This window comes from Aptenodytes patagonicus, chromosome 1, assembly GCF_965638725.1.
Source record: "Aptenodytes patagonicus chromosome 1, bAptPat1.pri.cur, whole genome shotgun sequence".
Taxonomy (NCBI): Eukaryota; Metazoa; Chordata; class Aves; order Sphenisciformes; family Spheniscidae; genus Aptenodytes; species Aptenodytes patagonicus.
Genome location: NC_134949.1, coordinates 62,336,048 through 62,349,919, shown reverse-complemented (window position 1 = coordinate 62,349,919; position 13,872 = coordinate 62,336,048). Strand labels below are relative to the sequence as shown.

Below are 13,872 nucleotides of genomic sequence, written 5' to 3'. Positions count from 1 at the left end.
CATAGGGACTGACAAAATTGGATTTGCTCCAGTGGAAGGAAGCATGAGGATTTGTCTTTTTGGCAAGCCTCAATTTTTCCATTAAATAATTAAAAATTTTACAAAATTGCTTCCCATTCATACCCAGCATACAGCTTCTGCCCCGCGGCTGCTCCCTGGTACAAACCACCGCTGCTGCTGTATGACAGGAGAGCTGGTGGCAGCAGGAACACGGCACCCCGGCCACTGGAGAGATGAGTGTGGAGCACTGGGGGATGCAACGAAGCAGCAGGATCCTACACGGCTGAGGTGTCCTCTCGCCTGGGCAAGTGACAAGATCGCACAAATAAGCCCAGTGGAGATGATGCAAAGTTCGAAGAAAGCCTGTCCCTGTGGTCGTAACGCTCTCCATGCGGGCACGAGCTCTGCCAACACTTCCCAACCTTTCTTTGGACGAAAACACATTTCATTTAATTCTACCATAATTACAAAAAACCTAAATAAATATGGGGAACTGGATAGAAGAGAGAAAAAAAATTAAATAAATGCAGCCGAGTGGAAACTAGAGCATATGCTTCCCGACCAGCAGTGCCGTGCTTTTCTTGCTGGCTGTGTTACACATCATCACGTAAAGACTCCTGATGCCACACAAAAATAGCTTGCTTTTCCAGTTGCACTTACAACTTTGCCAAAGGTTGAAAATTTTGAAAAATTAGAGTCCGGTTTTATTCTTCGGTGCGCTAAAGGACAACATATCCAAAAGCTACCTCCCCAAATTGCATGCAAATCAGTTTTTAAAAAAATCTGTGTTAAGAAAAGAATCAACTTTATTTTCCCTATTGAAATGATGCACAGCAGACCTTTTTGCCCCGTTACTTGAAATGTCAATCTACTGGAGTGCTCAAGCCTCCCAACTGTGAGATTCAACTCACTGTCATTAAATGGCTTCTGTTGGCTAAGTCAGGGGCATTTAGGACTGCAAATAGTGACTTATTCATGGAAGAAAAATACAGATAATATTTTCATTCATTTGTGAGTTTTTAAAAATACCTTTTGCCAGTATTTTAAAAAAAAGTTACTGACTTTGACATTGAAACTGTTCCTCTGTTCCTACTTTTTGAGCAAATGCAGAATGGAGATAACATTTCTTTAGGAGTTTAGCAGTATACATCCTATCAGTATGTATACTATCCAACAAATGGACAGGGTATTTTGGAAAATGAGACATAGCGTTTCAAGTAGAATTACATGGGTTTGAAAAATCTCATTTCAGTTAGAGTTTTTAATTAAAAACCAAACAACAAGCAAAGCTGTTTTCCTCAGTAAGAGAAAAATCAATCCAAAAGTTTATGCCCTCGTTTCTATTTTTTTACTAATACATAAAGCTGTCAGGGTAACATACAGCTGAATAATAACAGTTAAGCCATTAGGCTTCAGCTTATTCTAAAAACTAGAATTATACTGTGGCAATTCATGACTTTTTAGCTAGCAAGAGGTATCCGTGCTGTCAGCAAGTATTTGCAGCCCTACATCAAGTCCAAACCTCCAACCCACAAGAAGCCCCAATTTCCTCTAAAAGCTTCTGCAGAGACAGGGTTTGAGCATTGCCTAGGCCTTTCTTAGACTCAGTTTAGTCAGACTTATCTTGGCAGATAACTATTCTAGCTGAAACAGGTTTAGTTTTATGTCTAAAGTAGAGGTGTTGGGATTTTTTTTAAAAGTGATTGTTTGCTCCATTAATGCAATCAGTTACTGCATATTTTTTTACCATTTTTTTGAACCTGAAAGAGATGGATGTAGGAAAAAAGTCAAATTGGAGCAAGCAGCCATGCTCTGGAGAGGCAAGTGTTGTTTGCAGAGGCAGCCAAGTAAATGCTGAGACACCCATTCAAGAAAAACAAAATAATTTCCTTCCTGGAATTATAGCTATATGTGATTTACTAAGAAATTTGCCTTCAGTTATATGGAAAGACATAACAATTCAGCTATTTTGTATTAATTTTACAATGTACTTTGCTATTTTATCATAAAAATGTTACTGCTGTGTGCGCAATATGATTTTATGTGCAATATGCATCATTCCTACAGCAGATGCTTTTAAGCCTCCCTTTGTCACTTAGGAAAACGTCAAAAATTAAATCCACAATTGTTTTTTTACGGAAAAAAACCCTTGAAGTCAATGGTGCAAGGATTAGAAGGAGGAACAGCTGAGTGCAATTCGGGTGAGAAATTAAGTCTGTATAACTATGGAAAAGGAATGCAAGATAGGAGGAAATTTAAGATGGAAAGTCTCAGTTTGGGGAGTCTCTTTATAGAATCATAGAATCATTTAGGTTGGAAAAGACCTTTAAGATCATTGAGTCCAAGATGTTGAGAATTAAATTAGAGGAAAGCGTTTAAGAACACAGTGAGGTGAGTAATCTTGCTTTGCTTATTGTAGCATGTTTCAGGTTACCTGGCAAATCTTTGCCAGGGCTATTGGAAGCTGGTTAAAAACTATGAATGACTCGCATATAATGTTAATGAGTATTTCCACGCTGGGAAATGCAGCCAGAGGAGAGTACATAGGCTCCGTCCCACTTCCTAAGCAAGGTGTTACAGACTTAGTTTGCAGTGGCTGGATTTCAGTCTTCTTTTTCACAAGTGTAAAGATGTCAGATGGAAAGCATTCAGGTCAACACTTCTCAAGTAATTAACTGGTTTCAGGTTTCAGACATTTTGTGCTTGGTTTTGAACGGCAGAGGCTCCATCTAAAGCCCTCAGGAACCGTGTGTGCTCCATACCTTAAACCAGGATAAGGCTGCAATCAGCCTTTTGCTCACGGGTGCTGTCATAGTCCCTGTGATGGGTGTTACTGTTAACTCCTCCTTTATTACCAAATTATCATGCAAAGTGAGCTTTTGAGGTGCGTAGATTTCCAGCTGGAGACAGAGGTGTTAGCTTTCCCTCTAGCAGGACGTTTCAGTAGATGTATTCAACCAGGTGTGCTCCTGCTTCCAAGTAAAATAACAGGTTCACATTTTTCCTTTGATCAAATAAAGAGCTTCAGGATAATCAGCTGAAGAGATGATGGTGATAGCTAATGGTTTCCTTCTGCATCAGAAATCGTGCTGACGTGATCTGCATACACGTCATGATAGACGTGAACTGAATGCTGCTGCACGCTGCATTGCTAGATGCTTCCCCCCTTTCCAGAGGCTGTCAGACAGTGGAGGAGCATCCTAAACCCGGGCATCCTACCCACCCCCGTCACTCACAGTGGTTCATTTCCATCAAGTGACCATCAGTCTGCCATGCAGAGCAATTGTGACTCCCTGTATTTTTGGCCTGAACTTGAAAACGTTACATGAAGACAATTAAATTTGTTGTGGGTTGTTGACTAAGGATTCCAGGCCATATCTCCCATTTCACAAGAGGAATTAAATTGGTGTCAGGGCTATAACAAAGCTGGCTCTACGGCCATTGGCATCCCCACCCCGTAGTCGTGAGAGGCAAGCACGCAGACCCCCTCCTAACTCCACGGGCAAACCAGGCTAGTTACCGAGTTCGCGCAGCTGCACTTGACACCGCAGCCCTCCTACTCCCGATCCTGAGGGCTCATGTTGGAAAAGGGACTCCAGATTATCTAGGGGCTTTCAGAGGATGCCTGCAAACAGGAGACAGCCGCCCTCAGAGCATACAGAGGATGAACGGATCTCGCCTAGTCCACAGGGCTGTAACCAATACCCTCCTAAAAACAGGAGAAATGGAAAAAAAAATCTCCTTCTCTTATGTGTGGCAGGAGATTTCTATATAGGTATGAACAGGACTAAATGGATTACAAGACTTGGTCCTTATCTAGCAGGACACTTGACCATGAACATATGTGAACGATACACACAACCATGACATGGTCGAGGTAGCAGGGTATCTGCAGGTATGCTGTGGCTCTGAAAAAAAATCAGATAACTAAAAATGAGCTTACGCTGAACACCTCAGTTCCATAATATGCCAGAAAACTGGGTGCAATGTTGTTAGAGTGGAATGAGAATCAACAATCAGAAAGGTGAACAGTTATTAGTTTTGTCTCATGAATACATTGTTGTGAGAGGCTTCCTATGATAATAGGACATTTCTCTGGTTCTTGTAATGAGTGCTGAAAATGTTCAGGTTTGTTTCTCTTAGTGCCAGTCTGAAAGCTATACATATTCCGGAGGTACATATGCATTAATCAGCGCTTAAGTGCGGCTTCTGTATCTATTAAACATTTATGTAATGCAATAATCTCAAGTCGGAAGGACTTTAAAATATTTACAGGTCTTAATAAATGTTTAAAATGCAATTTTTGTAGTGAACAGCAGAACTGAACTTCCTTTGAACTGATGGACATTTCTGCATCTTCCTATGTCCCTAGTAAGACATGAAAATACAGAGAACATGGATTGCAGAGGTATCTGCAAGTTCCCATCCCATATGACGTCAACAAGGTAAAGGAGAACCTAAGCAGATGGTTGAGACACCTTGCATGGGGCAGAACGAAGGCCCATGGAGCAGAAGCCGGGGGGTAGCTCAGTAAATACCTTTGGATGGGTTAGAGGAACTGTTGCGTGGACAGTTTTTCTTTCCCAATTTTCAGCCAAGTCTTACTATGTACCAGCAACACTGGGGGTGTCTCGGTGACGGCTCTTCCAGCTATAGAGCTGTCTGAGGTGAAGAACCCCGCACAGCCAGTACTGCATATTCAGCACAGTGCCAATCCTGTATAATGCCATATTCTGTTTAATGCCAAGACCATATAGTCAGCCTTTGCTCAAAGCAAGGGATTTAGTTCTCTCTAAGGGGCGAGCATAGTCATAGCTCATGTCAGTCTCATGCACAAAGCACATAACCAGGCATGGTGTCTAACAGAGCCGGGTTTCATGCTCTTTGGCAGGGTAACCTTACAGTGCTTTAAAAAAGTCTTTAAAAAAATGAATGGGCTTTCTAATGTGGGAATAGAGCAAAGGCCAGCTGGAAATGAAACCTAGGAATGAGCGTGTCTTTTTGTATCTGAATTCGCAGCGTTTTAGATCTTTCATTTTGCACAAATGACATGCAGGTTTTGTAAGGTTTTTTTTTCAAAGGGTTAATGTCTTCTGTTACAGAGGGGGACCGCAGTTTCCATGCATATGTGATAAGACTTACACTACCATAGTACTTAGTGGCCTTAATGGATTGGCTCTAAAAAAGCAGCAATGGCAATCTCAAAGTACTGAGATGCAATGAATGAAACGGAGAGGAGCGATCAGCCAACCTTCATGTATTAGGTACATACAGAGCTTGCCTACATCTCCAAATCGTCTTTGCTTTCGTCCATAAATTCAGATGATCTTGGTACCTGAGCTGATCTCAGTTACCTAATGTGGTCAAGCTTAACGAGCTAAATTCTGTTTTGGAAATGCTCCAAACTCCAGAGATACTCTTCTATTTTAAGTGAAAGCTACCATTCATCTCCCTAGAACTGGAATTAATCAAACGTCTAAATTTTCCTACGTAATGAGTAAAAATTGGTTCAGTCTTCAAAACAATTGAGATGAAGCATGTTCTAATGTTACTCCAGAATCTTGGATACTATAAGAGAATAAAATAATCGGTTGTGTCAGCACAGGGAAAACAACCTGCTTCAAAAACAAACAGGAAAAAAAGGTCTTTGGAAGATCTAAAGCTAACCATAGTATGAGGATTCAGAGGAAAGTAATGGATGATTGCTTCCCAAGTATAAAACAAGTATTATTGCTCGTAATTTTTTGGAAAACCATTTAGAATGTCAATTTTATTAAAATGCTGTTCTACTGTAGACAGGACATGGCAACAACTTCATTAATCAAAACCAGGAGATGACAGAAAAAATTAGTAAACACACAAAATCCTTTTTAGTTCCTGTTAATAGTAAAACTTAGAATGTAAATCTGAGAACTTAGAGATATTAAATCTCGAGGAACTATTCAGAAGTCAATTATTCCCAAAGATGTCTACCATATAAGTCATTCAGGACCCTATTTCACTTGCAAAAAGCAGATTTAAAATTATTCAAGGAAAGCACTTCCTTGACCTCTCAAGACTTTTAGCAACTCTTGAAGAGAAAATCTTCCAAAAGAGCAAGTTGAAGAATGCTAAATAAAGGAAGAAGCAAATTTCAAGTATACTTTGAACTGAGAAATAAAAGCATAAATAAAGCATAGGATTAACTATCCTGCATATTAAATAAACAACTAGCAGGACTTGAAATCAAATTAAATTTTTAGCTGCAGAGAAAGTAAAGCCCATCCAGCCCTGCCAACGCTGAATGACTAAGGGGTACACTGCTGCTCTTGGGTACCCACCCAGAATATGGCAATCATCGTGTATATTTACTGAACATGTTGGTTCTTAGCTTTAATCGTGAATTAAATTCATAACATGTTTTGTTAATACTAGATTCCCTAGAGTATCCATGCACAGCATGCATGATTTTCATTGACTTTAACAGAAAGACTTTCCTTTACGGCTATCAGAATGAGGCTTTAATGACAAAACACGCCTCTTTAGTAGTTCTTCCTCCCCACCCTTATATACAGAAAGCTGACTTTTTAACTTTGAGTATGTATGGGAAAATGATAATCCAAAAGATAACTGAACAACAGACTGACTTGATTAGGAATGGATTGGAGAACACAATTAAAACGATGTAAACCTAGAAAACAGAAAATCTAGCCAAAAAGAAAAGAAAAATCCTACTAAGAGACTTCACATTGCTTCCCATACCTTCGGTACTGTTTCCGAACATCGTCTTACTCTTTAAAGTGGGTTATAATTCAATTACCATATTCTATTGCCATTTTCTGCACCTCTAAAGAGACTATCTCCTCTGCAATAGCAATTTCACCATTATAATAATAATAAGGAATTTCAAACACTTCATTTCACAGACTGCTTGTACTACTGTTTCCCGATGTGTGTATTCTGGGTTATTCTTGGGTTTAAGAAAGCTTTTCGTGATGCTCAGAACTGAAGTGAAATAGCAAATCCATTAAAACGATGACAGGTCTTATTTTGAGTCCTGATTCTGCAAACTATTCTGCATTTATAAAGCCTTAATCCTCATGCTGTTTTAATCTTTGTATAAGAAAAGTCAAATTTAGTTGGCAAATTGTAAAAAGAAGTGAAATTAATTTGCTGCTCGCCAGTTTCTCCTCAGCATTCTAAAAGCCCCAATGAAATTAATATGTTAAACACGGTAGTGGAAGAGGATATTGCAAATTTAAACATCCCAGATTAAGGCAAGATGTACAGTGATGCTATAAAACTCAAAATATTGATCTAAATACATTAAAAGAAGAATACTCCCCTATATCAAACAGCATAATAAAGCCGTGGAACTACCCTGGCTATATAATCACTCTAAAAATAAGCTGGAGTCATTCAGTAACTCACTAGATCAAAGATCATTTCAAAGCATTACACAGAAGAAGAAAATAAAACACCTATGGTATGAAATGCTTCTGACTCCAAATTTTAAAGCTGCATTTAGTTGTAGTTTAACAAATGAAATTGTCCCCTTTCGTGCATGCTCACAGAACAATTGAGATGGTCACAAACCCCTTCAGAATGGCAACTGATACACATTTCAAGTGTATCATATCAGAAGTACCAAATACATTTCAAATAACTTGCCCCTACTTCTATTTACCCTAGAGATATTTCTGAAGTAGAGAAAAAAAGAGTAGGCAGTAAGTATGGCCAAGCAAGAGCACTCCAGCAGTTACTCAGCATCAGGTAACAGTAACTCATAAAGGCAAAGCAGCTGGAGCTTCTGGCTGGTCTAGCTCGTCAGCAGAATGAAAATGGTACAAGAAGTTGCAGGAGGAGCTTTAAGATGACCTGCAGCTTAAATGAGGGTGAATGAGCCAATATGAGCAAGAGTCAAACAAAAAAATGCTACATGCTGACACAAAAGCAAATAGATGTGATCAGCCATAGCCCTAATTAGGCTAGAAATTATAAGGGGAGGTGTGAAAGAATCTTCTAGCAGGTGGAGGGGAGGAAAACACTTAATGAGTTTTAATATGAAGAGTGATCATTTTATCTGCAAGATTATAAAATATGGCTGCTTTGATAACAAGAGACAGAATAGTATCTCAGGATGTCCCTTTCAGCTGTATGCTTTGAGCAGTACAAAAAGCACACAATTTGTCTCTGATAGAATTTTTGGTAACATTTCTTACAGACACATACATGAAGTAATTGACTATTACTGGGATACGTTTAAAAAATCAAGTTGGTGGAATACTGTGGAGAGGTTGACTTGACTAGAGTTAAAATTGGTTTAGGGAGTACAGCTTTTGAGCAGATGACAGATTCTCTGGTGTCCAAGAACTCTTTCGTGCCTTCCCCCATATTATCCTCATGTAGTGGAATAAAATTGCCCCCGAAACTTGGTGGTAAGAGCTTTTTACCTTCATAACAATAGGTAGCAGAGTTAGCAAACCCTTTAAGTTTTTAAAATGCCCCTTCCACATAGGAATCAAACCCCTTTTCACATCGTAGGTATTTACTCCTTGCTCTTCCAGATGTCAAGGTTTTCTCTGCTTTATCAATGTCATACTTCTTTCCCCACTCAAACTCCTCTTTAACCACATCTTACTGAGAGCATTCATTTTTTTCTCACTTCCACCATTCCCCGAAGTATCTCTTTTTCCACCTCTTCCCCAACTCCTTTCAACACGAGTTACATTTTTCTTCCCTTCCTGAAAAACAAGTCTGGCTGTGCCTTTTTATTCTTTTCTCCAAATAACTTCCTTCTGTTTGCTCCTGCCTCTCATAATGAATGCTGTGGGAAAGTTTGCACCTCTTTCTTTCCCACAATATGGATTTTGCTCTCTCAACCATGCAATGAACTTTCCTCCTCTTGAAGTACCAAATTGACTCATTGCACTTTTCCATCACTTATTGTTTCCATGCCCAGATTATTCCAGTCCGTCAACGTATTTCCCCTTTTCAAATTTCACTGAATTTGTCCCATTTAACATTTCTTCCCCAATTCTGCAATCTAAACACTCACCCATTTGTCAGCAGACTGTACCAACAGTGGTTGTATATTTACTGGGAAAATATTTAACACACTAAGGATACTGCCATGGCTAAATACTACAACGCCCTCACGCATCAGATAAGCACAGATCACAAGTATCTCAAGAAATTTTAATTTTTAAAAATCTTGCAATTTGTTTAAAAACAACCTTAAAATCCAGTAACTCTAATGAGAAAAGTGCTTGAAATGGCAGCTTAGTTGATTCAGATGGCAGTTCTATCAGAATAAAAAAAAAAATGCATCTACATCTGTACAAAAAATAAATAACCATTATTGAAAAAAAATTTAAAAATGAGTTACATCTAGTCCATTTTAAAGAATTTAATAGTATTTCCCGCAATGCTACATACAAGAAACTATTTTAAATAACATTAATACAAACTAAGAAAAGTCAGAGAACCTGAAGTTAGAAAGATTTCATCTTTCTCTCACATAATAAAAGACATAATACATATGATTCATTCAAACAACTGTATTATCATAACTGTAAGAAAAAGCTTAAATAAAAGGGTTTAAATGAGGGAGCTAAAAGTCAGGCATCTAAATCCATGTGTAGGCACTGAATAGCTGGTTTTCAGAATTGCAAACACTTTCCACTTCCACAGAGTTTAAGGTGACTGACACCTATAGAATTCCCATTAACACTTATCCACATAATTGATTTAATTCATCTGAGTAGGTCCATCAAATTAAAAGGGAGGATTTCTATGCATAAATCACATGACTAATGTTTACAGGATTACAACATATGCTGATATATGGATTTAGTTGTCTAATTTAAGTCTCAAAATTTAAAACTTTCAATCACAACATTTAAAATATGAGTTGATTATTTAATTATGCATCTAGGATGTATGCTACAGTCTTTAAAAACATATGCCGTGAGGAACTCCCACTACATTTTAAAACAGAGCAATTAGTACATTTTTTCAAAGTGGCAACCAGAGTCCTCATGATCAATGTATATTTGAAATATTGAGGTATACAAATAAGAGAAATCATTCAGAAGCAGTAATTTTCCTTATTGACCATATTATTTCCACAGTTTGAAAGCAGAAATCCTGTCAGCAGAGATTTCTGCTTAGAAATGGATGACATAGATAGCTCTGAAATTTTAGAAGTTTATGTAACTTCCTAAGTGCCTAAAAAGGAAACATAATCTTTCATACCCCACGTTTTAGTCAGGGATCAGTATTTACATTTGAATCAACACCTCTTCATTAAAATCAGGATACTGCCCGTCACACCACCATTAATATCAGTTAGTTAAACATGTCTTCAGTTGCTAAATGAAAATGCACTTTCCAACACAAGGAGTTTTAATCATTCATCCATTATTATTGATCAGGTCAGTGTCACATTATTTGTCTTTACTATGCTCTTGTTCTAATAAATCACAACAGCAAAATAACTAGGTTGCTCTTTTTAGCACAAAGAAAAAGGGCTCAGTCCTGCAGACAATTTTCAAGTGTCTAATTTTATAAATGCTGATGGTCATATTAGTATACATGAAATAAAACTTGTGACAAAATGTTTAGACAATCAGGGTTCCAATCACCATAACAGTTATTATTGATATCAAGTCTGCAGTGGTCAGAGAGCTACAGCACTGAAACTGCAAGATAAGAACATGTCATCAACTAACCAGGTAATATCTATGAAACTGAATTCATCTGAGGTCTACTAACCACTTCTGTGGCAAGATGAAAATACATACCCACTTGGTTCCCGGGAGGGAAAGACAAAGCAAGCCACTGATTGGGTCTTACCCTCTTCTTCGTCACCACTGAATGAGCAATTAGAGATTGTTCTGGTTCGCAATACAGGTAAGGAACTGTTCTTTTTAAAAGACTAGATGTTTTAAAAATTTAAAACTTGATAAAGGATTGATCTGCCCTTCATTGTGTCTACTCAGATGTTTTCAACTAGCAGCAATCCACCTGTTTTCAGAGTAAAGGTCTCAAGTATCCTCCCAGTTCCATACTATTTTTTAAAAAACAAACCAAACTAAAATCATTAAGGCTGTTTAATATCTGTGTTAACTTGATTTACTTATACCAAATGGAACAACCACTTTGAGGACCTTCAAGAGGAATGATCGGTCTTGTCAATATTCCAGGAAAAGTCATTGCATCCATTGGAATAACTAGTCTCCGACATCGCCATCTCTGTCACCTATCAGCCACAGAAAATGAAAACCTATAGCTAATAAGGCAGTTCCAAGCAGATCTCCCAGTGCAGTAAGATAAGGTATAGAAAAACTGTCAGGATCTTTTCCTTTTTTCCAGAAGTGGTGTACCATCCAGTCAGCAATCCATAACAGAGTAAACACCTACGGAACATCAAACAACCAAAATCTGTATTACTATCACTTAAGTTACATTGAAAGGAAGTCAACAGTCAACTTTATTGTCTCCTTAGTACTTAGCACTATTGTATACAACTGCTTTTGAAAAATATAAATAATTACTATGAATTAATTTCAGACTAAAACTCCCCACGACTAGAGACAGGGACACTTAGCCAACTTCACTCAGTCAATCACATGCTCAGGTAGAAGGAACACATTGAATCATTGATAGCATTCTTCACCCAGTCTATGCTTGAGGACTTCTGAAAATGGCAACAAAAAGCAAAAACTCCAACCAAATGTTCGACTGCACTTCTCACACAAGACATCGTTCTGTACAGTGAGAGCATGAACGGGGCTTCGAGATCATTCAGAACCAACTGATGTTGCCCCAGATGAAAACACTCAACACAGGTGTGACTCTTGTTTCCACAGATCTAGAACTGAGCTGAAATCAGAGGTGATATAAAGAATACCAGGTCAGATTAGGAACAGTTTTGTCTGGATTGTATGAACTGCAAAAAATGGCCTAGAAGCTACTTTTATGCATGAAATACCAACTTCAGCCCTTCTATAATAAGGCACACCTGCAATATGTATTATGAAATTGTCACTCCAGGCTGAATTTGTCCCAGAGTAAAGGATTTCATTCCCAAATATGACTGTCTGAACATTCGAGAGGTTTGATCTTAATACCAAAGGTATGCATAATCATTAATCCAGTTTTAGAAAAGAATTCTTTTAATGTTGCGCAGCTGTATGATAAGAGATTCTGGTTCAGTGGAATCATGTGGTGTGGCATAGCACGAGATCAATGGAGAAAGGACCACTACTGAGCTTCCATTTCTTCTTGTCTCTTCTAAGGAGCTGCTTAAGATGAAATAAACACTGTAGTTTATGTATTTTTAGTTAATCAGATCTTTAGGAAGGGTAAACTTAAGACAGTTACCACCATAATTCATTTTTAAAAAGTCTACTATGTACATTTAAAGGAATATGCAGTATCAAAAGTCGTAAAAGGTATAAAATTCACATTTTATTTAGTAAATGATCAGTTACTGGTATCAAAAGCATCTTTATAAAGGTATGCACTCATTTACTGAAATACTGATAAGATGGTTGCAAGACACTTCTCCACAATACAAAATACAGTAAAATAAATGTCATAAAAAATTGTGTTGAAAAAAGTTTCTCAATTAGTCTTTGCAAAAGATTATGTTAAATTATACTTCGCAAAAGTATATGTTAAAATACAAGCTGGAATTTCTAATTAAAAAAAAGGGAGGAGTATTTGCTTAATGAAAAATGCATGGCTTATTTATATAAACATATCTTCTGAAAAGGGAACTGTGTAGTCTAACCTAATTATGCAAGTCCTAGGTGTGCTGACTGGAATCCAAACAAATATATTTAAAACAGATGTTTTCTTTGGAAGACTATCAGATTCTTTGAGTCAGCTCCTTCTTCTAACAGAAACAAAAAGAGGCCTGTTTATAAAAGATACTGTACATTAACATCTCCTACAGGATGTACACAGAAGACTCTGTAGCGCCCCACATCAACAATAGTTATGTGTGTTCTATCAGAAGATGACAGCATTCATTCAAGAATAATTTACAATGCATTTATATGACACAACCAATTAGACATAGCATATACAGTTCAATTTAAATGACAGTATGCACTTTTGGCTTTTAAAAATCATGACATGAAAACCTTTAATTTGTCTGGATACTTTCCACCCTAAAATAACTGAGTTAGACTATCGTGAAAAATGGGTAGTTTGGAAATTAAGTTTTGTGAACCTTCTCATATTAACTTACAGGTGCATAACACAGAACACAAACTGTAACAAACCTGGCTTCTCTAAGTAATAGGAAAAAAGTTATAGCATATTATATTAACTGATGCTTGTGAAAGTATATGATGGCAGTTAGGACATACTGCGTGCGGAATGAGACTGCAGTTCCCCAGCCTGTATCCGGTGAAGGAATAATGTTGTTGTCATGCATTTGCATGGACAGAAACTCCAGTGAGTTTCATTTAAGAATTACACAGATCAGTCTTTGGAAATGGTTACTTATTTGGCCACAGTAGTTGGTGTTGCAAGATCACTGTGACTTAAATCTTTAATGAGATTTTACTTCTTATCAGTGTTAAAAGGGGCGACCAAAGTCATTGATCAACTGTTATTTTTGGGGAAAAAAAAAAAAAGCAAAAGCCCTACTATGAGTTTCCTGATTTTTGAAAGTAAGACAGTCCTTGAATTTAAAGTGATAAGAAAAGTCACTCGCAAAGATCTGTCAGAGGTAAAAAGAAGAGAAAAATCATACAAAAGACATCGCAGGACTTGTTACTTTAAGTGGCACAACACTTCACATTTTCTGGGATTTATCAGTGACCTATACTTATTTCAGCAAAATCACACAGATGGCATAGCAGCACAAATACTGTG

At 37.6% G+C, this 13,872-nt stretch overlaps 1 protein-coding gene across 1 annotated transcript in view; it reads right to left on the bottom strand.

The window, feature by feature from the left end:
- Positions 1-9,343: 9,343 nt before the first annotated feature.
- Positions 9,344-13,872, bottom strand: part of SLC41A2 (solute carrier family 41 member 2) — a 59,492-nt gene continuing 54,963 nt past the window's right edge. Inside the window, exon 11 of the mRNA XM_076339339.1 lies at positions 9,344-11,399. Within this exon, the coding sequence (XP_076195454.1) occupies positions 11,214-11,399 (186 nt within the window). The 3' untranslated portion in view covers positions 9,344-11,213. The remainder of the gene's footprint in view (positions 11,400-13,872) is intronic.